Raw genomic sequence first — 23,406 nt, forward strand, 5'->3', positions numbered from 1 at the left:
GCTCTAATATATGAATAGGACTCCTTTAACCCCGTAAGAAAGGTCATTACAAATTCAACATTCAAGAAATCAATCATCTTCTTTGATCCTTCACAGGTGCATTCGTTCATAGGTCGATATTCCACAAGCTCCTGCCATATGATGGTAATTTTTGCATAGTATATTTCGACCGATAAACTCCCTTATGTAGTAGTTACTAGGTCTTTTTGCAGCTGGTATATATGAGGTCCATTGGACTGTTTGTATCTTTCTTTCAATTCGTCCCACATCTCCTTTACATTTCCATTATAAACTAGGTTTGCTGCTATCTTTTTTGAAATAGAATTGATAATCCAAGAAGCTATGACATCATTGTTATATTTCTAGGCAGATAGCATATTACCTTCTGACTATTTCTTAATGGCGCCACTGACAAATCCAACGTTGTTCTTTCCTGATAACTCCATGATAGGTAGTTATTTGATCCTGTTAATGGTGTAGAAACAAAATTGATAGTCAGGGTGATGGAATGGTGAAGTATGAAGGGGTTTAATTGGACATCAAGGTCATGGGATGTGATCGGAATTGACTGGTTGGAACTGCCGGACGTCGAAGTCTTTGGAGTTGCCATCACTGTGGGTTGCACGAGATTTGAAGGACATACAGGTTCTGTTAAGCAATTCTTCTTTGCGGAAAGTGCTCTGATACCATAATAGAGAAAGCAGAACTTGGGAAAATCTCACCAATAACTGTGAGTTTCTTTATTTTCTGTAGTGATTTATTTGCATCAACCAAACTTGATATAGATGCTTGGTATGGGTTTAGCTAGCTAATAACTGCCTATACTAACTAACAGCTTTACAATAGAAATTTAACAATCTAACAGTCTAACAATCTAACTATATAGTAAGCATTTCAATAGTCTTTATTTGTTAATAATTACTAATAATTTTAATTACATTGCAGCCCTTCAAACAATCGTCGAATTAGGAGGAATTTTTTATGGTAAATTATGATCGAACATTTTGGTAGATTGTAAAGATGAGTGTTCTCTATAATGTATCTAAATATTTTTTCATAAATAAAACAATTCGTTGTTTAAGAATCCACCTCCAATAACTGAGAATTTAAACCCACAAAAAGCAGTTAAACACAGATACTAATGAACTTTATCATCTTTGTTTTAAATATTGTTTCTCTTTCTTTTTTTGGGAAAATTGCTATAGAGATAGACAAAGTTGCCCATATCATAGTCTTTCTCTTTTCTATTTCTTGTCTTCCTCTTGTAGGTTTTCCCATGTTGTCCCCAAAGGAGGTGATTTGGTTGGTTTTGATGTTTGGCGTGTTTCACTTAGTATTTATGTTTAAACGAATCAATGAAACAAAGGTTACTTACATGTTTGTTTAATTTTATAATTTGAACTTTAAATTCAACATTCAAAATTCTTTAATAACGATCGATTTTGTATCAAATAGATTTCTAAAATTTTAGAGTGAAATTATCAAAATCTATTTTTTAAAATGGCATCACTTTAATCTTTTTTGTACTATTGACTCTTTAGAAAAACTTATTTTTTAAATGTGGTTTGACTTAGGCTATTTTTATTTGATATTTAAAGTTATTTTGAGCACACATATTTGTATTATTTATACTAAGATATAAAATAGCTAAACTTAAAAGTAAAGCATTTGAATTATTTTCATCATTTTTTTTTTGAATATTTTAAAACATTTGGTTATGTACATTTTTCATACAAAATTTATTGGGTCAATTACGTTTATATTCTTTAAAAATTGACCTTAGTATTTATTTGGCTTTATAAATTTTCTTTATCAAATCTAAAATAATAAATAAACGTTATAGACGTCAGATTAAAAAGTAAGCTTTTGAATCTTTTTTAATTTAATGTGTTTTCTTTTTTTATGTGTGTTAATTTCATTTAAAAGAAAACAAATGATATCCATAATAATAGTTAAATATTTTTTCTCCCTCTATTTCCACTTCTCTAACAAAAATCCCAAAATAAAATAAAAAATAAAAACAACCTATATATAATATATGATTTGTAGTCATTCGTCTCGAATAAATGAAAATTTGTTTTAATTGATAAATCTATCGAAAATATACACAAATATAGTAAGACGTTATAGTTTATTAGTAACAATAATGATAGATAATAATCTGCGTCTAACAACATTTATTAATAATATTTCGATTTATTTTGCTATATTTGAAAACCAATTTTTTTTAAAAATATTAATATAATTTTAGTAATATAAAAACAAAAACATTCATGTTCCCTTTTCAACATCTTCAATATATAGAGGATAATATTTTCGAATTTAGTGTTAGTTATAAATTAAGGTTTAACCTTAACGAGGTGAAATCAAACATTCAAACTCTTATCATATTACTTACCCAACATTACATTGACATATGATGTATTAAAACTAACTTAATACTTTAGACATTACATAGAATGTTTAATCTTTCATTTCCTAACGAATATTTTCCTTCCAACCATTACTTGACCATAGTTTAATTAACCATGAAATTATATAAAATAATTTCTCTACTCTCTCTCTCTCTATATATATATGTATGTATGTAGAGTTGGATTGTTTAATTTAATTAAGTAAGAAATAGAACCGACCGAACCTACCCCAACCAACACGTTATTCTTTCTCTATACTTAAGCTAATCTTTGATTTAATAATTTAAAGAACTAATTAATGTAATGTAATCAATCAATCAAACATCTAAGTTTGATTAAAAAAGAATAATAAATTTTGGGATCCCAACGCGCGAGGGAAGCGCGTGGAGTTCATGTTGTCAATCATTCGGGGGGATTTGTTGGACGTAGACTTTTTATTTATTTAACATTATTTAAATTAAACAAACAAAATAAATAAATAATATAGAAATAAACAAATGTTGTCTGTCGGAGGAAAACTGAAAAGGGCTTTGTTCATGCCGTCCGTACCTTGTCATCACGTGCGCGGCGCCACGTCAGTCTTTGTGCGGATTTGACTGCGTGTGGTGGGAATGGTCTCACACGTGCTTTCCGCGTGCCTTCATGTGCCTCGCCTCCTATTTTCATTTCTTTAATCTTTTGTTTTTGTTTGTAAATTAATCATGTTACTTCTCTGCAGTGTGCCCTGCTCTTCAATATAATATATGAAAGTTATATTTCTATATGATTTGGAAATGTGTATTTAAAATTTGCAAGATCGAAATAATTGTTCGTGGTTGAATTAATAAATAAGTTTCGGGCTTGGAATACATCTGGGCGATGGGTTATTGGGCCTGGTGGATTGGACAAAGCCCGTTTGTAGGTCCAATTCAAGCCCGTTTTAGCCGCTGCTTGGGCTCGATTGTGATAATTGGGTCTCATTGGATAACTTGTTGTGGCTATTTTTGGAGGATGAACTCTAAGAGGCCTTAGTACTAAGTCAAATATCACACCGTTTCTACCTAAAATGCCTTTTAGAAATATATATATATATATATAACTATTTACGATTTAACTCTCCTATGCTTTTACTCTCTTCTCATATTTTTGCTCTCATCCATCTTCTTGTTTAGGAACTCGCTACTTTGTTCCTACTTTTACTTCTATCTTCTTAGCTCTCACATATTCTTGCACTCAACGGCTTACTTTAAGAAAAACTTTGACTTAACTACCAACTCTTTTATTGTTTTTCTCTCTCGTTCTCACATTTTTTTTTCCTCTCTTGCGGTCTTGCTCTCTCCCTACTGCACTTAATCTTACTCTACAAATCCAAATTAAAACGAGGAAGAGAAGACTCGTAAATCTAATAAAAAATGTAGACAAATGAAAAGGAGAAAAAAATTGAAAATCATTTTGTAAAATTAATGGATGATGATGTAATGCAAAGTTTTTTTTTTTTAAAAAAAAAAAAACTTAATTTTGAAAACGTGAATAAAAATACTTAAAAATGGGTCCTTTTAATATTGAGTTCAATTTAATGAAAAAAATTTATTTGCTATACATACATACATATATATATATATATACATATATATATATTTTGAAAATAACACTCCAAATCTTTCAATCGAATATTATTTGTGGCGTGTGTTATTAAGCTTGAGAAAGAAAAAAACACAATCCACTTGTGACCTCAAAAAAAATCTTCACAAACTTCTGTTTTCCTCCAATCTTAACGTAACAAATTCGCTGTCTAATGGACTAACGATTGAAATTAAGTTGTCCACCAACTCGTCTTCCCCATCAACCACACATTCTCTCTCTCAAATATCTTTCATTCATGTGGTTGATCTAATATTTTCTTTTTCTTTTTATTCACAAATCAAATAAAGTGTAATTTTTGAACTATTTTTAGAAAAATCGAGTGTAATAAGTTCTTATTTTTTAACAATTTTTGCCGTAAAGTGCAAATAGTTTGTATTTTTTTTTATTGTCCTTGAAATATCGGTAAATCAAATAATCTTTTAAAAAAATTATTATAAATAGTAAAACATGTGAAAATATTTACAAAATATAATATAAACTTAAAAAAAAAACTCTAAAAAACACTCAAACATCTGTGGTTCAAAGCTGATTTTCATAAAATTAAACAAATTTCAAACCAAATAATATAGATTAAAATAAAACAACAACATATTGAAAATAAATAAAAGATTGAGAAAATATTATATTTTATAATGCTTGAAAAGAAAATCCAATTAAAGAAGACTATGAAAGATGTAGATAACTTATTTAACTAACTAAGCTGAGTCAGACAATCCAAGAATAATGGATAAAATCAAATTCATCAACTTTTCCGAAAAAAGAATAAAACAAAAATTATTTATATTTTTTTATTTTTTTAAAAAAATAATAAAGAAAACAAAAACACTCAATCGGGAAATGCCAAATCTGGCCCACTCTGCCGAACCGATGCCATTACCTGTCCTCTTCTCCTTCAATACGGAATGATTCACATCCTTCTCCGACCAACAATCACGGCCAGAAAATTAAACCATCGTCGCCGATGGAAGCTTCTAACTTTATGCACAACAAATGGACTGCAACCGTCCTCGGAATTTGGATTCAATGCATCTGTGGCGCTTCCTACACCTTCAGCATCTATTCTTCCGCTCTCAAGTCCACCCAGTCCTACGATCAATCCACCCTCGACACCGTTTCCGTTTTCAAAGACATCGGCGCCAACGCCGGCATAATTTCCGGCTTTCTTTACTCCGCCGTCACTCCCCTTAACCCCCGTCGTGCCTTTGCCGGACCATGGATGGTCCACGCTGCGGGTGCGATTCAGTGGTTCCTTGGATATATTTTCATCTGGGCCGCTGTTTCTGGAGTGATCGATCGACCACCGGTGCCGGCGATGTGCTTCTTTATGTTTCTGGCTGCACATGCGCAAACGTTTTTTAATACGGCGAATGTGGTGACTGGTGTGCATAATTTTGCGAATTATAGTGGGACGATTGTGGGCATCATGAAGGTACCTACACAAACCCTTTATTGTTATTATGCAGATTGTTGGGACTATGGATTTTTCTGAACCCTGATTGTATTTTTCTGTGTGGGAGATTTGGTTATGGGGTACTATTTAGATCTATGTCCCTTGAGTGTTTAAGTGATGGAGATGAGCTTTGGTTAGATGGATTCATTCTTTACAAGAAATTTTATCTTGAAGCATAGAAATTGAAGAAGATGGTGGAACAACCAAACTAATTTGTCTTTCCTTATTGCTCTGTTCTTCTCTGCCATATTCTAATTTTGATCAAGAACGTGACCAAATCAAAACCCCAAGTAATTGTCTCACGGTGATCCTGGAAACAAGTGATCAAACATGTTATAGTTAGTTAAGTTGAACCAATAAACATAGTTGTTGTTAAAAATCAAATGGGTCTAGTTGATAAGGAAGTTGTTAGAATTAGTTTTGTGTACTAATTTCTAAACCCAGAAATTGATGGTGTTAAAGCTATATGGAAAAAGAAGATTAAATACTGTGCTGAACTATTTACTTTATAGGAGTCTAACGGTAACTTTCTTCTACTGATTCTCCTTTTTTCTGCGGAAAAGTGGGAATCAGTATCTGAATGGTTTCAAGGTTCTTATTTGACAAAGTGGGGCTCACTACTGCTTTCCTTTGGTGCAAAACTAAGTACATTTTTTTTTCTCACTTTAGCTTTTCTTATTTATTCTCCTATTGGAGGCTTTTCTTGTTGCAACTTTTTGGTTTTGGGTTTATTCTGTTATTTGTCTCGTCAATGGAATGTTTCTATTTAAAAAAAGGGTTTTATTTGACTACGCTGTAGTTGCCTTTGGTGAATCTAAGAGCAGATTCCAAAGATTTTCCCCAGATTTTGTGTCTTGAATGTGCTATTTGTGAGTTCATATCTTGTGTCTCCTTTTTCTTGGATAGGGATATCTTGGTCTCAGTGGAGCATTGCTAATCCAAGTATATAATACGACTTGCAATGCAGATCCAAGCAATTTTCTCCTCATGCTGGCGGTTTTGCCCACAGTTCTTTCCATCATGTTCATGTGGTTTGTTAGAATTGACAAAACAGAGTCAAAAAACGAGATGAAACATTTGAACTCATTGTCTGCACTTGCTGTGATAGTTGCTTTTTACCTCATGGTTGTCATCATCTTGAACAACGCTTTCTCCCTCTCCTCATGGACTCGTTACTTCACATTCTCCATACTCTTGATTCTCCTTGCTGCTCCGCTTGGAATTGCCATTAATGCTCAGAAGGAGGACTTTAGAGGGTCACCTCCATCGTTAATCACTGAAGAAAGTCACGTCGTTAACAAACCCGAGCCTATAGATGCAGAGGATTCTGTTGAATATCATGAGTTGCCCAGGGAAGAGGACCAGATAATGGTTGTTTCCAACTCTAGAGCCCCTCAACCCATGAATGTCTTGGAAGCTATACGAACTATAAATTTCTGGTTGTTGTTTCTAGCCATGGTGTGTGGAATGGGTTCTGGATTAGCCACAATAAACAACATGAGCCAACTTGGTCAGTCTCTTGGTTACACAGCAACAGAAACGAAGACATTTGTTTCCTTATGGAGTATATGGAACTTTCTTGGACGTTTTGGAGCTGGTTACACCTCAGATTTTCTTTTCCACACATACGGTTGGGCAAGGCCATTGTTAATGGCAATTACTCTACTTATAATGAGCGGAGGCCACATCGTGATCGCATCAGGTTTCTCTGGGAATCTGTACGTGGGTTCAATTCTTGTTGGCATATGCTACGGCTCACAATGGTCTTTGATGCCTACAATCACTTCAGAGATATTTGGGTTAGAGCATATGGGTACTATTTTCAACACCATAGCCATAGCCAGCCCTTTGGGATCTTACATTTTTTCTGTTCGAGTTATCGGTTACATTTACGACCGAGAAGCTGCCGGAGAACATGGCGCCTGCTCTGGCACACACTGTTTTGTGGTATCGTTTCTTGTTATGGCCATCGTGGCTTTCTTGGGATTTCTTGTTGCTGCTGCACTCTTCTTTCGAACCCGGAGATTTTATCGACTGGCTCTGCAAAGAAGAGTGGAATGTCTTAGTTAAAGGTGTAAGAGAGAATTAGGATAAGTATGATGATTGCTTTTATAAAATCATGGAAGGATTTTGATCAGTGTAAAGAAATTTGTTGTCTTGCTTTGTCGAAGTTTTATACTCTTAAACACCATATCAGAGTGAGATGGAGTTATATTTGTAAACTTTGTATTGTATCATAGCTGATCGAGAGAACGTATCATTTTTGGCACAAATGTTTCATTTTTTTGTTAATAAAAACTATGTTGGATAGTTTCGAAGTTCGTAGTTATCTTGGTAATGAAATGAGTACAATATGATCCACTCATGAATTAAAAAATTTTAATTGATAAAGTTATAAATAATATCTAATATTTTTTTCAAGTTGATAAGTTCAAATTTTAGTTTTATTTTTAAACGAAATCTCAAATCGAATAATGTCTACAATTTGATAACATATAGATTTGGAGTATATATCACTTTTTTCATTACTTAAAGAAAGAATATCTTAAAACAATTGGGTAAAAACATAAACAGAAGAGACAATATGATTCGACACTTCTCTTTGATTCCACCACCGCTTGAAATGACGATTCACCGTTCCGTTTGGCATAATAATTCGCGGGAAATCGCGATAGACCCCGCATTGGATCGAATCGGAAAATTCCCAATCGATTGGGACAATTATCCTCCGGCAAGTTTACCATTAGTAGATACTGAAGACAAGCGTCAGCAAGATCGAAGATGATCCATGCAGAATTTGAGAGAGGATCTATAAGCTTCACACGACGAACCGAGAGAGGGAAGAGGAAGAGGGCAAATCGAGTTTAATTCAATGGAATTGGAATCAGATACTTCCGGCTTAAACAACAAATGGGTATCAACAGTCGCTAGCGTATGGATTCAATGCACCAGTGGATCTCTTTACACTTTCTCCATCTACTCCCAAACCCTCAAATCAACTCAGGGATACGATCAATCCACTTTGGATATTGTTTCTGTTTTTAAAGACATCGGTGTCAATTGTGGTGTCCTTGCGGGATTTCTCTACTACTTTGCCACCACCCATGGTGGTCGTCCTGGTCCGTGGATTGTTCACTTCGCCGGTGCGATTCAGTGCTTCTTGGGGTACTTTTTTATCTGGGCTGCCGTTTATGGGGTCTTCCATCGGCCGCCGGTTCCCGTTATGTGCCTTTTCATGTTGGTGGCTGCTCATGCTCAGAGCTTCTTCAACACGGCTAACGTTGTCACTGGGGTTCGAAATTTCCCCCGTTATAGTGGGACGATTGTTGGAATCATGAAGGTAAATCTTCCTGTGTTTGAAATTCGATCAACATGATTATGGGTTTCGATAAATGTGGACACGACTTGGTTTATGTATCTTGAATATGTAATTAGGGCGTTCAGCCCTGGTTTATTGAGTTCATTTAGTCTAAAAATCATCCTGAAGAAGTTCAATTGTTGCGGAGTAGCGCTGGGAATGGAAATTTAGAACCATGTTTTCTCAAGAAAAATATTATTGGTTGTGACCAGATCACAGCTTCTCCCCTTTATACCGTTCACATGTATTCCATTCTCTCGAGGTCAGAGGTTCAATACTACAAAAATTTAGAACCATTACTTTGAACACGTGTAGTTGGTTGCTAGTTTGTTGACCTTCACTTCTTTCATTAAACCTCCCAAGAAGAAGAGGTGTATCATTGAGGTGACGTTCACAATATTTTCTAGCGAATGTTTTTTTTTTTTTTTCTCCTCTTATTCTTTTGACATATTGCATTCTCACATTTGAGAGAGTTTATAACTGGCATGGTATTTGATTATTGGGGATCTCAATCGATACTGGTTTGGATTTTATTTTGAACACTCAATATTGTTCATTTTGACGCCAGGGGTTTCTTGGTTTGAGTGGAGCAATATTGATTCAAATATACGAGACAATATTTAATGGACAACCTACTTCGTTTCTTCTAATGCTGGCGCTGCTACCAACCCTTAATTCCTTATTGTGTATGTGGTTCGTGAGAATTCACCATGTTGATGATGGAATTGAAAAAGAGCATCTGAATACCTTATCCATAATTACTCTGGTCATTGCTACTTACCTTATGATCAAGATAGTTCTAGAGCATATTTTCACCTTCCAATTCCCTCTACATGTCGCTACATTTATTCTACTTTTGATGTTGCTTGCATCTCCTCTATATATTGCAATTAGAGCCCAACAGAGAGAGTCCAGAAGGACTTTGCACCCTTCTTTCGCAGAGAGTGACCAGCTGATTGGTCGTCACAATCGAGAGACTTTGGATTTTGACCATGAACGGGGAAGGGAATCTGAAGAAAGCCTGACTCTCATTCAAGCTTTATACACAATAGACTTTTGGATATTGTTTTTTGCAACTGCTTGTGGCATGGGAACAGGGTTAGCTACAGTGAATAATATGAGTCAGATAGGGTTATCTCTCGGTTACACAAGCTCGGAGATAAACACTTTGGTTTCCTTGTGGAGCATTTGGAATTTTTTTGGTCGTTTTGGAGCTGGGTATGTGTCGGATTATTATCTGCATGCCAAAGGATGGGCTAGGCCATTGTTCATGTTCATCACTCTAACGACCATGAGCATTGGACATGTAGTGATTGCCTCGGGCCTGCCTGGTGCTCTCTTTGCTGGTTCAATAGTAGTGGGTGTTTGTTATGGGTCTCAGTGGTCACTAATGCCAACAATTACTTCTGAAATATTTGGTGTTCTACACATGGGTACTATATTCAATGCCATAACAGTAGCAAGCCCTGTTGGATCTTATTTATTTTCAGTAAGAGTTGTTGGGTATATATATGACAAGGAAGCATCAAGTGAAGGAGATGCTTGTATTGGAACTTACTGCTTCATGTTGTCATTTTTTATTATGGCTTTTGCCACTCTCTTGGGCTCTTTCGCAGCCCTTGGCTTATTTTTCTGGAGAAGAAGTTTCTACGATCAAGTTGTTATCAGAAGGCTGCAGCACCCATCAAATGGATAAAAAATAAATACCGCAATGGTATATACAAAGGGAATTTTGGAGGTTTTTCCTGGTTGCTGCTAATAAGGTAATTGCTTGATGTACCATCATTTTTCCTTTCTTAGATTGTTGTAGGTCGATTTATTATGTTGGGACTTTGGAGGAAAAACAATATCATGCGTTAGCATACCTGCAGAGGTAGGCATATGTGCACAATCATCTATACTTAAGTGTTTACTACAAATAAGAACACAAATTATTTAACATTCTTAGGGAAGAAATGATCGAATTAGAGTTCCCTTGTGGTGTGATTTGTCTGGCTGGTGATGAAACCGTTATTATATTAAATCTCATTGACAGTAGAAAATGAGAATAACAGGAATGTGAAGGTTCAAGAATTGAGCAAGTAATTTTACCTTGAAATCTGTTGTGAATTTTATCTTTTAATCCACTAATGGACGTGCAATTTTATTTGCCGGGGAAAATGATGGATTCGTTAAACTATACTTACAGGCAAGTTTTTGCTATTGGGGCTCACATTTGACCACACCGTCGACACTTCAATGGGTCCCATTTAAGGCAGCTTCATTCGGGAATGTGCCTAGTTATACATTACTCACCCATTAGTTCTTCGAAAACCTCGTGATATTTTTTGTCTATTGTTTTATACGTTAATAACCCCCATTAGTTTCTTCTTCCTCGTGTTAATTCCTTTTCCACTTTCATTTTGTCAGCGAGTGTCATTCTTTTTTCTTCATTATGTTCGTTTCTTTAGCAACTTTATATATAAGAAAGTTTACAGTCGGTCTTGTTTATATGCTTAAAAGCTACCTGTTGGAGAATATTATTTGACATTTTGTAGTATATTTTGCATTACATAAGCATAACCTGGCTTTCTGTGTGCTTTGCACCTTAAAAACGTGTTGTATAGAATAATGTTTTCTTGAATGTAATTCTTTTAACATTACCCAAGCAAGAACCGTTTAAACCAATTATGTTTCCACTTTTTGGATGAAGTCATTGTAGTTGAATCTCCAGTTTTTTAGGTCGGCATCCATCCAAGCTCGTAGGACTCATATGCATGCAACATATGTCGTGAAGCAAGAATCAGCCAGAATGGAGGACTCTTACATGGTTCTGTCAATAAAGCCTCTAGTTCACTTGATTGAGAACAGAGTTCAGGGTTGGCCAAGTGCAGGAGAAAGGAGTTTCATACTTTCAAAGCACGAACTAAAATGTAAACAGGGTATTCTTCTGGGATTCTTGCCAAAATTTGGAGCCATCCAGCTCGGACTCACTTTGCTTCTGTAGTTGGAAGTCCTTTACCATTACCATTTATTCATTGAGTTGTAAAGAAGTAAATAATCTATTAAGCTATGTCTGTAGTAGTAATCTGAGGAGGAAAGAATCTCTGCTGATCTTGTTTGCTGCTCGAGTCATTTACTGTCATGTAAATAGTTGGCTATTATATTGCCTGGTAGTGTGAAGAATTTGTCATCAGAAAAGCGTGTTTATAATGTGTAGGAATATGAATACACTAGGTGATGGGTAAATAAAGCAACAATTTACAAAAGTTGCACAATCAAATTCCATTTGATTTCTAGCGACAAGTTACATTATGATCATACATTATCCTTAAACAGACGAATGAAAAGAGTGAATGATTGACTGCCACAATAACTCTGAGCCACAAAAAAAGAAATAAAAAAGGGGAAAAAGAGAATAATTGTAAAAGAGCTGCTACCAACAGATGCGAAGATGTAAAAAAGTGAGAAACTTTGATTATATTCAATTGTTCAAGCCAAACTTCATAGGCATGGATTGATTGAATTGAAGCCAACGACAATTGATCCTAAAAATGGCTTTTCATTCACTTTGTAATTTAAGTTGCAATTCTATCCAGATTCTCAAACTTAAAATAACAATAAATATTAGACTCTTATATATTTTTTAGGATTCAATTTTAGTATTCACGTGAGTTTGAATATTCGGATTTCACAATTGAAAGTTTGAGAGAATTACAACTATCACAGTAGATTTTACGATTTGCTCAACTTATATTGGAACAAAGAAATAGAGGATAATCATATTTACATAACTTGATTTAAACTCATGGTTATGATGAGTTTTAAAAGCTCATCACAAGTTGGGATGCTTGGCTTCATCACTCTTGGGTGACGAAACTCAAATGAAAAAATTGTTTGATGACATACCTTTTAGAGAAGCTCCTATATTCAAGCAAATATAATTCTAGCATAGAAGGAAAGATTCTTCAAAGCAGATGCATATTAACTTGATCTTCCTTGAGTAAATCCAGATCCCATTTAGTTGTTTAATAAACTAGAGCCAAAATTTAGCAGAAAGTTGACTCATTTAGATCAGCTAATTTTTTGCTTAGAAGTGTTTATTAAGCACCTGGGCTCCTTAATTAGCAGTGTTAAGTCAACTTAATACTTCAAAAGAGAAAAAAAACCACAAAAGTATAAGGTAAATATAGAAAAACCCAATGATATATTGACCATTGAAATTGCTAATGATATTCAGTAATATCGAAGGGAAGAATAAAAAGGGTTTCTATTATTTATTTTTTTTAAAAGGGGAAAAATGAAAAGAAAAGCCAAAGACTTTAACTTTGTTGGATGAACAAGTTTCATGGGGTGAAGAAAGGACATTCAAACAGTAACCCACCAAAGGAATCATAAGACCCAAGGGGTGGGGAAGAGAAAAACCCTAAAATTATCTTATTTCCCCCTTTTCTTTTAGGTCCTTACAACAAACATAAATTGTTGGGTGAACATAAAAATTCAATCTTTATGTTAAATTTTATGAGAGGGGATTTGTTAGAAACACTGATTATGGGAAAAGGAAAAGAAATTTACTGAAAGGTTAAAAAAGGAATGAATTCAAAGGCTCTGAATCCCATTTCCAGGTAGTGTGTCCTTTGGTTTTTGGCTTTGGCCCTTCCATTTTTCTTCTCTTCTCATCTTCCTCCATTTCTGTTTCCTCTTCTTTCTACTTTCTGTTTCTTTCTCTTGTTAAAATTTCCCCCAATTTCTAGTTTAGTATAAAGTTGGGGGGAAAAGGGTAAGGAAGAAGAAAATAAATACGTTTAGCATTAGAAATACAAAAACCTAAAAAACTCTTTCCTTTTTTCTTTCTTGAATGATGGTTTGGACCTTTGGTCCTCCATCTTCTTCTTCTTCTTCGTTTTTGCTTTCTGGGTTTCTTTGTTAACAAATAAAAACTAACCCTTTTTGTTTTTACTAATTCATTCCTCTTTCAAATGCAAATATACCCAACTGGGGATCTTTTACATGTAATCTTCTTGCTTTAACTTGCTTTGTTGTTCGTGATCTCGTCGACTATGTCGCAAGATTCTTCTTCTTCTTCTCCTCCTCCGATCCCCTGTGACCGATCCTCCCCTGAGCCACTTTCCCACATCGAAAACCCCAACCCCAATACGGCCAACGACGACCTTATTGCTGAGAACGAGCCCACGACTACAACCACAACGACTAACAGTGAACAACCCACCACCAGAAGGAACCGACCCTCTCGGTCTTGTACTATTCGTGCTGCCGAGCGGCTCTTGGCTGCTCAGTCAGTGGTTGAGCGGAAGCCGAAGCCTAAAAAGGAGCAGCAAGAGGAGGAGTCGCCACAGCAGCAGCAATGCAGCAAGATCGTGACCCCTTTGGTTGAGGAGCCTTCGCCTTCCCAGTTGCCGCGTTGGAGCCTTCGGTCTAAGTGGGAACTGGCGTCTGTACTTAATTTCTTGCATGTAAGCTTTGGTGGGATTGTGTCTTCTTGTTTAAAATTTGCGTATTGCTGCGTTTGAGAGTTCGATTTTTTTTCTTTTGCGAGCTGCAGGTCTTTAGGCCACTACTGAATATTCATAATGAATTCACAGTTGAGGAGTTTGAGACCGCCTTGATTACACCCAACGACACTTTGAGTGACATACACATTCCATTACTAAAGGTTGGAACATGAATTTAAACTTCAAAGTTTTGCTGGGTCTATGATTTTGTGTTGGTTCTTTGATTGAGAAAAGCAATGGCCTTGTAGATAATGTGGTTCCATATCCACATTTTGTTAGTTGTTTTTAGCTTTGGGTGCTCATCGTTGTAGTTGAACTTACTTTTCAGTTGGCTCCACTCATTGTTATTTGAATCCTCTGTTTTAATCCGCCCATATCATCTTAAAGTTCTGATATTGTCTAACATCGGAAAAAAATCAGTAGTTCTGATAATTTGAGATTTGATGCGAGTTCTGAGTGACAGACACACTTAAGTGTTAGTTTCTCAAGTTATTTATTCTGGCTAAAGCACTACCATTTCAAGTGTCTATTTAAAAGAAGTTAACTGACTATATTCGTTTCTCATCTGAGTGGGACATTGAGTTTAGATTTGAAGATCAAGAAGTTGCATGGTTCTGTCATCAATAGTTAGTTATTCAATGGCACGTTCTCCTCTGCTAGAAAAATTATGCTTACTGCTTGAAAATGCTTCCCTTTCCTACTTTGAGTTGCTCTAAGAGCCTCTCCTCTTTAATTGGGCTTCTGTGTGAATTTTAAGTTTTCCAAGCATTGCAAAAAGGTTCATGCGCGTTGGTTGATTTTTTTTTTAACTAATCATGATGAAAGTTAGTCTTTTGCAAATGTAATTGTTTTTAGTTTGTGGGATGTTCTTAAGATTTTCACATTTTTCTTTTGGATGATCAATGTTTTGTTTTGATGATTTCGTATAAAAAAAAAATGTTTTGTTTGATTAAAACCAACTTTTAATTGTTATACATATACTGTCATTTCCTTCTATGTTAATGAATAGGGTTGTTTTGTAAAAAGTTCTCTTGTGCCTGCTAGATCTTTTAAACTTTCCAACTGTTGGGTGGCTATGTATTGTAGACGACCAGCCATCCCATTTTCTGTTGACAGCCTTCTGATGTCTTGGAGTACTAGAACTTCTCCAAGTTTTTGGTGATTGAAAAATTGGAGTATCAGATGGAAGCATTCATCTTTTATTTGTATATTTTTTTGTCTTATTGTTTTAAGGATTATCTTCCATGAATTGATAATGTAGTTTTTCCCTCCTTAAAATAATTAATGAAAGTAATTCCCCTGGGTGGTGAACAACGTCAATTTATAACTTGTTCGCAGTGGTTTTAATTTGAGAGGTTCTCTTCCCTTCTTGTTGGCTGCCAAAATGATATTTCAATTTTTAGCTTCCGTTCCTATAAAGTTTAGTAAGCTTTAGTCCAATGTTCAATTTCTAGGTTTTAGAAATGAACTTTAGTTGTTGAAGCAGAGTAGGGTTCATGTCCCATTAGCGTGCAGGCTTAAAACTGTTCTCTCAGATCATGTTTTCAAGTCCCCCATCATTCTTTACTAAGTGCCACGTTACTTCCATCTGAAAGTTTTACCTGTTCTATTTTTGCATTTTTCTTTTCTGTGGAAATCAACGGGAAACTTTATCCTTATACCAAGTTGCAACTGCACACCTCTCTTTTAACCTTGTTATGAAAACATCTAATGCAGATTTAAATATTTGCTAGTTCATTTGTATGTCCTTATATCTTCTCATTTTTTTCTCAATGAAAATTTGGTTATTCATTTAATGTTATATATTTAATGTTATATATTTAATGTTATATATTTAATGTAATAAGCTCCCTATAACTTTTGTTTTATGTGTTTTTCAGGCAATTCCTCCTATTACAAGAATGGCCCTTACTCGGGGTACGTGGGTGACTGTATTGTGCAGAAAATTGCGAGACTGGTGGCACTGGGTATCTACCCTATTTTTCATATCTAGCCCTAATTCCTGTCTCGTGGGTGTGGTAGGATCATGTATTTCCAGCTTCCAATCTAAAGGACAGTCCTTGGTTTTTTATGCAGGTTGCTGAAGGGGATTTGCCCATTGTTGCTTCACATGGGTGAGTACCTGCAGATTTCCTGTCCCATATTAAAAAAATCTCCTCATGTATCTAATCATTTTGAGTTTTCAGAGTTGAAATTGAAGTTTATAAAACTCTTGATCCTGGGATGCGAGTGGTCATCTTGAAAGCACTATGTGACATCCGAGTTGAGGTACTGTCTTCTTAATAAATACCATATATCCTGGTCAATATGCATTTGGCTTTGTGAAGTTGATAGTTTTTTACACAGTACGGCACCTTGAACTGAACAGCATTCTTTTTATTGGTTTAGAGTTATTTTATGTTGCGCTGGCATGAGGTTACATCCTACTGGAAACATGTTTGTTCCAGAGTGTGAGCTCTCTCGAGAACCTGTCAATGTTCTTTTCAATCCTTTCAGAGAAATTTTAGTAATGTAGCAGGATTCCTCGACTTCTCTAATAGATCAGGGCATCAAGGAACATCAAGTTTGAACGCACGCCGTTGCCCCTTCAAGTGATTAGGCTTAAGTATTGTTATTCTTTTTTTGCACTTTTGATTATTTGTCAGATATTGTTTGGTGACCCTACATCTCCTACCTCATAGCTTTGTACGCCATGTTGGGTGTTTATCCTATAGCCAGTTATTTTAGTATTGTTGAAGTTCGCCGATCAGGGAGTTCCTCCTCCATCCCTTTCACGACAAGGTTCGTTTTTTTTGGAGGGGGGAGGGGGCAATTGTGTGCAATATTTAGGGTAAAATAGAGCATTTAGAATGTTGGAAAGGGCCTAATGATGTTTGGTCCCCTGTTAGATTTCTTGTTTCACTCTAGGCTTCGATTCTGAAGTCTTTTTGTAATTACTCCATTGGGTCTATTTTGTATAGCTGAGAGCTTTCTTATTGTTGGACCATGCTTCTGTGGGCTTGGCTTTTTGTATGCCCCTGTAATTATTTATTTTTACTCAGTGAAAGCTGTGTTTAATAATAATAATAAAAAAAAAAAATTTGTTTGTTGCAGCAAGAAGATATCCGAAGCTACATTGAAAATTCACTAAAACATGGAGTTCAACTTTCAGCTTTTCGCAAAGAACGAATTGGTGGAGACTCCCATGGAACTTATTTCTGGTAATGTCGTTTTCTTTTAACCTGTTCATGTTGTGGCATTTTTTTCAAATGGTATAAAAGATCCTGACTTTTTAAATGTATTTATTTCCTGTACTGATCATGTGGGCAATTGTTATTGCAGGTATGAGGATGATCCCATAATTGGTCATCGTTTGTACCGTGAGATTAGGAAAGTTGAGTTAAAAAAAGCCAAGGCCAAAGGTTCACAGGTCCTTCCTTCTACAACATATCAGTGGGAAACAGTTGCAACCAATTTTGATGAATTTCAAGATGTATCGGTGAGTCGCTAAACTTTCATCCTTGCACATGCAACCCATGAAAAACATTTCAACCCCCTCCCTTCTCCCCAAGGTAAAAAAATTGTTAGTCTGTGGTTTCTGTCTTTTAACTGACTATTCTAAATTTGGGCGAAGTAGAATTTATTGGAGGTAAGGAGTTATAATGCAAGAATTTATTTATAGAAGATTCACCAAATTCAATCCAATTTGTTAAATTAAAGTGGGCAAGTACTTATTTGTTCTTCTTCAAATAATATTTAAATGTATCCTTGTCTACTGGTTTGCTTGCTTGCTTGATTCAACCGTGTGGTTATGAATAATCAAGAATGAGACTTTTATCACTTCATGCTAATTTGTTTTAATTCTTGCTCTTATTAAGATTACAACTTTATGTTGAAGAATCTGTTTTAATGCTTTAGCACTGGCTGAAAGAAAGCTCTAGTTTATAGGTTGGTTTTGTTATTTTTCCACCGTACAATTTTTTTTTTGGACTGTGGACCCTATGGGAAATGGATCACTGATAAAAAGGTCTGCAGAATTGGACAGTGATCTTTTGCCAATAGTAATCACTTTTATTTCCTTTTATAAAAAAAAACGTGTTTTCAAAGAACAGAATTGAAAACTTAGAAATTCTCCAGCAATTTCCTGTTTCTTTTGGTTACATTTAAGCTGTATGTTTGAATATTTTACATATACTAAGTCTTTGTCTAATAGTTAGTACTACTACTTCACTGTTACTTGGACTATTTATAAGGTCAAATTGATGATTAGTAGTATTTCAAGAAAAAGAAGCTTGGAATAATGTAATGACGAAAGGAGGGTAAAAAATTGTAAAACTATTACAGAATATGCCTGAACTTTTTTTAATTGAAAATCTACAAGTTGATGGTGTGCTTATCCATTACTAACTTGTGCTTTTCCCAATTTTTCACCCTCATTTATTTTTTTCTTAGAAAAAAGATCTTGTATATGGCTTTCCATTTTCTCTTGTTTCTCTCTTTTCATATGGCCCGAGTAATTTTGCAATTTTCTGTCCCCTGCTTCATAATGGATCTTTGAACTCTGTGATCCAATTCTCGCCGGGATTATTGATTTACCTTTTCTGCTCTCTTTTGTTGTAATCAAGGACATCCCCTCAAAGTACATAGTTTAATCTCTCTTGTTGCACCTTGATTGCACCATTGTACTTCCTATGAAAGGGCTCTCATTTTGTATCTTTTTGGATATTTTGTTCGTCAATGAAATCGCTTCTGATCCAAAAAAATTCCTTGTTAGAACTTCTTTCTATTATGCTGCAGGAAAAGCTCTTTACAAGTAAAAATCGAACAGAGGCTTCACTTGGGAAAAAGTTGAAGGTGGACATGCTTCCCGAGATTGAGAAGGTTCACAAGGTACTCATTTTTATCTTTATTGTCAGATCCCTGCTTAAGTGCTGCTCTTTAGGCCAATTATTGCATATGACGAACATCTTTGCTTAAGTGGTGCATTAACTTCTTTGAACAGAGAAAAGAAAGGTTGCTGAAAAAACAGCATAGACAAGCTCTTCTCTTGGATAGTTTTGCACTTGTAGATGGACTTGGTCCAGGACGCTCACTTCGTGATAGAAAGCCTGTCACTTATACATTTGGTATGCAGATATCAGTTTGGTCTTGTTCTTTTGGTTTCTTGAAGCTTTTATTTTTGTGTGAAGTTTTAACCATTTTAGTTGTGTTTTTTATTTTCAACTAAAAAAAATAAACTTGTGTGCATTGTCAACATTCAGTTTTAAAGAACTGAAGAAGCAATATCCAGTTTGATAACAGTTACCAAACGTTTGTTTTTCATTTCTTTGTCTTTTTTTTTTTTTTTTTTTTTGGGGGGGGGGGGGGGGGGGGTTATTGAGGAAGAATGTACAGCTATTGTTCTGGTAATGTCTGTCAAAAAGAGTGGTGAGGTGAAGAATCTATTCGTGAGAGATGATTTCATTGATAAATGAAATGGAGGATTAAAATTACAACAAGACTCCCAAAAGCCTCCATAATAATGGTCCACAATCGATAAGCAAACAAGCAATGCATAAAAAATGACACTGATTCTCTGCATCAGATTCACACATAACACACCACGAGGGCAAATTGATGCAAGGAACTCTTCTTTGAAGTCAAAATAAGATACTTTGTAGAGATCATGATTTTTTAATATGATTATGATCATGGATATGTTTTCTATAAACAAAAATGGAAAATAGGAGCAATCACATGAACTGATGTAGATAAGAATACCCCACACCTCGTCAAGGAATAACACACACAAGTCACTTTTTTTGTTTTTCCTGAGTTCATTGTTTTTTCAAGATTCATTCTCCATACTATTCAATACTGTTATCAGAAGGAACATTTTGGTTAGACAAACAAGCATTGTTGTCATCTGGATGGAGCCTTTTCAAATATCAGTTATATTTCCTGCATTTGTTACATATACAATGTAACATCTTGTAGCTGCTATCTACAGAAGGCTGTGTTATAAATGGCTTTCTTTGACATAAACCATTTTCTTTTACTAACATCTTGTCATTTGAATGCCTGGGATTACTTACTATGAGTGGCTTTTTATGTCAGAAACTACCATGAGTTCTTTATTGACCTGTAATTCTTACAAGTTTACTGCATATAATTTTCCAACTATCATCAACGTTAGCAGCATATCTACTTCTAAGAATCCATAAGTTTGAAACACCCCACCCCTTTTCATGTAATAATCCCATTATTATGTAACCATTTTTCTGAAGTAATTTCTGCCATCTTTCCTTGTGGGGAATGATCAACGTTGCTGATGCAATATCCCAGTATTATTTTGAACATTGTAATTGAATACTAAAATCATTTTGCAGATGATTATGATCGATCGATCAACGAGGCTATCAAAACAACCAAGTATGGATTTAATATCTAAATGATTATCTCTTTTTTATTATGATAGCATATCTTTTTTCTAGGCTATCTCTTCTTTACTATCTAGATGGTACCATTCGTTACATTACCTTATACCTACTATTATGTCAGGCGTAAGCCTCCATCTCCAGAACCTAATCATAGAAGAGAAACTGCTATAAAGCTTGAACCTTCTGCAAATGGAAAATGGAGTGGTCCATCATATCCACCTCAGAACTCCAATTTCAGTGCACTATCACCCAAGTCACCTGATTATGACGATGCCGATGAAGACGACCAACTGTCTGAACAGTTGGATCGCAGGTATAGAAAATGGGAACTATGTGTTTCTATTACCTTAATGTATTACCAGATTCTTATTTGTTGATTTAACATTTAGCAATAGACGAAGGCAAAGGCCACAGCGGTATTCAGAAAAGGATTATGTGGAAGCATTATCAGATAATGATGGAGATTTCGACAGTGATGATGATATAGTTGGTGAAGCTGTATATGATGAGGAATATCTACGAAAACGCAAGCAGAGGCGGAAAACGTCCAGCAGTTCTGAAGGAGATGAAGAGTATCACTATGAAGAAGAAAATGATGAAGAGGAGGAGGAAGAAGAAGAAGAATCCTTGAGCATTAGTGAAGATAGTGACCAACCACGAAAAGTAAAAAAATTACCAGGACGTACGCGAAGGGAGACGAAGTTGAGGTCTGTTGGTGAGATTCAGTCGGGTCTCAGACGTAGTAAAAGGGCTACTCGAAGCAGAATAAATTATGGACAGTACGATTTATCAGAATCTGAACCAGAGAATAATAAAGTTAAAAAGACTAATGCTGCATCTGATGAGCACACAGATGATGCTAGTGAGAATGGAGATTACTCAGTTGAAAGTCAAGGGTCTGACAATGAGGATGACGAAGAAGACGATGACCAAGAAATGAAAGTTGACCAACCTGATGAAGTTTACGCAGAGAATGTAGAGGAACAAAATCCTCCTGAAAAATCGGTTAGCCCAGATCAAGATGAAACCGACGGTACAAAAAAAACACGGTTTCTTGATCTGAATGAGCTTGCTCCCGGCTCTGGTTTTGACGATGCCCCAACTTCAGAATTGAAAGATGATACAGATGATTTCTAGTATCGTTTGTTTTGCTTGCTTAATAGCAATCACTATAATATTCTCTCGTCAAATCGGAATGTACGATAGTAAACTATAAATTTTGTGGTAAGCCTGCAGAAGATATTAGCATCGGAGTTCTTCCTCAGGCTAATTCGAACGAGCTGTGTCTTGGTGCAGTTACTGCAGCAAGGAGCAAAAGGATGATGATGAGTTGATAGATTAGGGAGTCCATTTTTTTTAGTAATGTCCACATTCAATGAAAACCCAACAATAGATGGAAGGGGAATTTGTTTGGTGTTTCTATAGTTTTACCCATCAGTGTACAATAACCTTTTTACTAATATTGTAACCGAAAGAGTTGGCTTTTAGATGTATAAGCTCTATCTATTATGATACTGACTTTAAATCTCCCCTCTCGATATAAATGGGTTGGATGGGTCTGTTTTAATTAACTTGCGGATATTGCTCTCTTTTGTAATGCAACCATCCTCCCTTAAATGATTAGCTCACTTTTATCGCTTCTACATTTGTCCTTCTAATGTTGCCTAAAATCCATTGCTGCCTAAACTTACCTATTTTATTTCAACAACTTGCTAGAAATAGGCTCGTTGGTCGAGAAAGGAGACAAAATATTATAGTGTATGAACAACGGTGATGATGTAAAGTTGGTGTTAAATAATTGAATTTTACTGATAATTGAAGTCTGCATATTTGATGAGAAACTCTAATTTTATTTTCTTTTTTGCTCTCTCTACTGTATCATCTTTATTTTAGACTAATGCATTTCAAACACAGACTTATTAATTTCAAGATTCAAAATTTAACTCAAATCTCTAAACATGCTTGATATAACCATTACATGAATGATAGATCAGTTGCCAAGTAAAGTTGAAACCAAGATGAAACCCTCGGCCTTCAGTGGGTTCAATCTTCTTCTATTTATGGACTACTATCCGTTCACATATTTCCTTCATGTTTGCCCTTATGATTTATTTTGTAATACGGAAAGTGCATGTCAAGTATGAGCAGTAGCTTTAGTAGAGCCAATTTCTTAGCAGTGCATTAAGAGTGATGAAGATGAAGACTCTTGGGAAAATTCTTCTATCAAACCCAGTTATGAACAAACTACGTATTAAAGTATCAGTACATTAGCCTGTAGTTCCACCTTTAGATCTAGTTTAATTATTCTTGCAACGGCTTGCTTCTGTGGTTGTAATTTTGAAAGGTTTTCAGTTTTAAACTGCAACAAATATAAGTTTTTGATTTAAAATAATCACTCTTTCAAACTTGTGATCATAAAAAAAGAGTAGTTCATTTCCTTTGACATGACTCACTATAATATATGGGCAATTAAAAGAATGCTTAACCGAATAACTCACCGGATTCAAACCTGACCGATATGTTGTTCTTGAAGCCAAACATGTGAATATGGTTGGGGAGGCCAGAAAGACACAGAAAGGTCATTATTTCTAATTTCCTCTTAGACTGTGTTAAGTTGATGTTACTTATCATGCTAATATAGTTTAATATGAGAAGGTCCATGCTTTTCTTG

At 35.2% G+C, this 23,406-nt stretch overlaps 3 protein-coding genes across 7 annotated transcripts; all 3 read left to right on the forward strand.

Moving 5' to 3' along the window:
• Positions 1 to 4,810: 4,810 nt before the first annotated feature.
• Positions 4,811 to 7,797, forward strand: LOC103493962 (protein NUCLEAR FUSION DEFECTIVE 4). Its single transcript, XM_008454944.3, has 2 exons — positions 4,811 to 5,466; positions 6,394 to 7,797. The coding sequence occupies exons 1-2, from the start codon at positions 4,999 to 5,001 to the stop codon at positions 7,555 to 7,557; spliced, it is 1,632 nt and encodes a 543-aa protein (XP_008453166.1). The 5' UTR covers positions 4,811 to 4,998; the 3' UTR covers positions 7,558 to 7,797.
• Positions 7,798 to 8,000: 203 nt separating this feature from the next.
• On the forward strand, positions 8,001 to 12,107 carry LOC103493961 (protein NUCLEAR FUSION DEFECTIVE 4-like). 4 transcript variants are annotated; one of them, XR_538544.3, is made up of 3 exons: positions 8,001 to 8,827; positions 9,414 to 10,608; positions 11,538 to 12,107. XR_538544.3 is itself a non-coding variant. In XM_008454943.3 (2 exons), exons 1-2 carry the CDS (start codon positions 8,360 to 8,362, stop codon positions 10,539 to 10,541), a joined length of 1,596 nt encoding a protein of 531 aa, XP_008453165.1. In that variant the 5' UTR covers positions 8,001 to 8,359; the 3' UTR covers positions 10,542 to 12,107. The 4 variants fall into 4 exon arrangements, 1 of the variants encoding a protein (XP_008453165.1); XR_538545.3 differs by having other exon boundaries at positions 11,559 to 12,107; XR_538546.3 differs by having other exon boundaries at positions 11,567 to 12,107.
• Positions 12,108 to 13,214: 1,107 nt separating this feature from the next.
• LOC103493960 (DDT domain-containing protein DDR4) lies at positions 13,215 to 22,306 on the forward strand. Of its 2 annotated transcripts, none has more exons than XM_008454942.3 (12): positions 13,215 to 14,298; positions 14,388 to 14,498; positions 16,218 to 16,304; positions 16,414 to 16,451; positions 16,524 to 16,605; positions 17,431 to 17,537; positions 17,659 to 17,815; positions 19,114 to 19,206; positions 19,319 to 19,442; positions 20,685 to 20,727; positions 20,857 to 21,048; positions 21,131 to 22,306. In XM_008454942.3, exons 1-12 carry the CDS (start codon positions 13,885 to 13,887, stop codon positions 21,870 to 21,872), a joined length of 2,190 nt encoding a protein of 729 aa, XP_008453164.1. In that variant the 5' UTR covers positions 13,215 to 13,884; the 3' UTR covers positions 21,873 to 22,306. The 2 variants fall into 2 exon arrangements, with proteins under 2 accessions (XP_008453164.1, XP_008453163.1); XM_008454941.3 differs by having other exon boundaries at positions 13,222 to 14,298; positions 21,125 to 22,306.
• The last annotated feature ends 1,100 nt before the right edge of the window (positions 22,307 to 23,406 follow it).

Source organism: Cucumis melo, chromosome 2, assembly GCF_025177605.1.
Source record: "Cucumis melo cultivar AY chromosome 2, USDA_Cmelo_AY_1.0, whole genome shotgun sequence".
In the NCBI taxonomy this organism is placed as follows: Eukaryota; Viridiplantae; Streptophyta; class Magnoliopsida; order Cucurbitales; family Cucurbitaceae; genus Cucumis; species Cucumis melo.

Excerpts from the sequence above, each read along its gene's own strand:
- LOC103493960 (XM_008454941.3), top strand. The coding sequence starts at position 13,885 with ATGTCGCAAGATTCTTCTTCTTCTTCTCCTCCTCCGATCCCCTGTGAC. Across the intron at positions 16,452-16,523 it reads CCCATTGTTGCTTCACATGG|AGTTGAAATTGAAGTTTATA; the intron begins GTGAGTACCTGC and ends TTGAGTTTTCAG. Across the intron at positions 16,606-17,430 it reads TATGTGACATCCGAGTTGAG|CAAGAAGATATCCGAAGCTA; the intron begins GTACTGTCTTCT and ends TGTTTGTTGCAG.
- LOC103493961 (XM_008454943.3), top strand. The coding sequence starts at position 8,360 with ATGGAATTGGAATCAGATACTTCCGGCTTAAACAACAAATGGGTATCA. Across the intron at positions 8,828-9,413 it reads CGATTGTTGGAATCATGAAG|GGGTTTCTTGGTTTGAGTGG; the intron begins GTAAATCTTCCT and ends TTTTGACGCCAG.
- LOC103493962 (XM_008454944.3), top strand. The coding sequence starts at position 4,999 with ATGGAAGCTTCTAACTTTATGCACAACAAATGGACTGCAACCGTCCTC. Across the intron at positions 5,467-6,393 it reads CGATTGTGGGCATCATGAAG|GGATATCTTGGTCTCAGTGG; the intron begins GTACCTACACAA and ends TTTCTTGGATAG.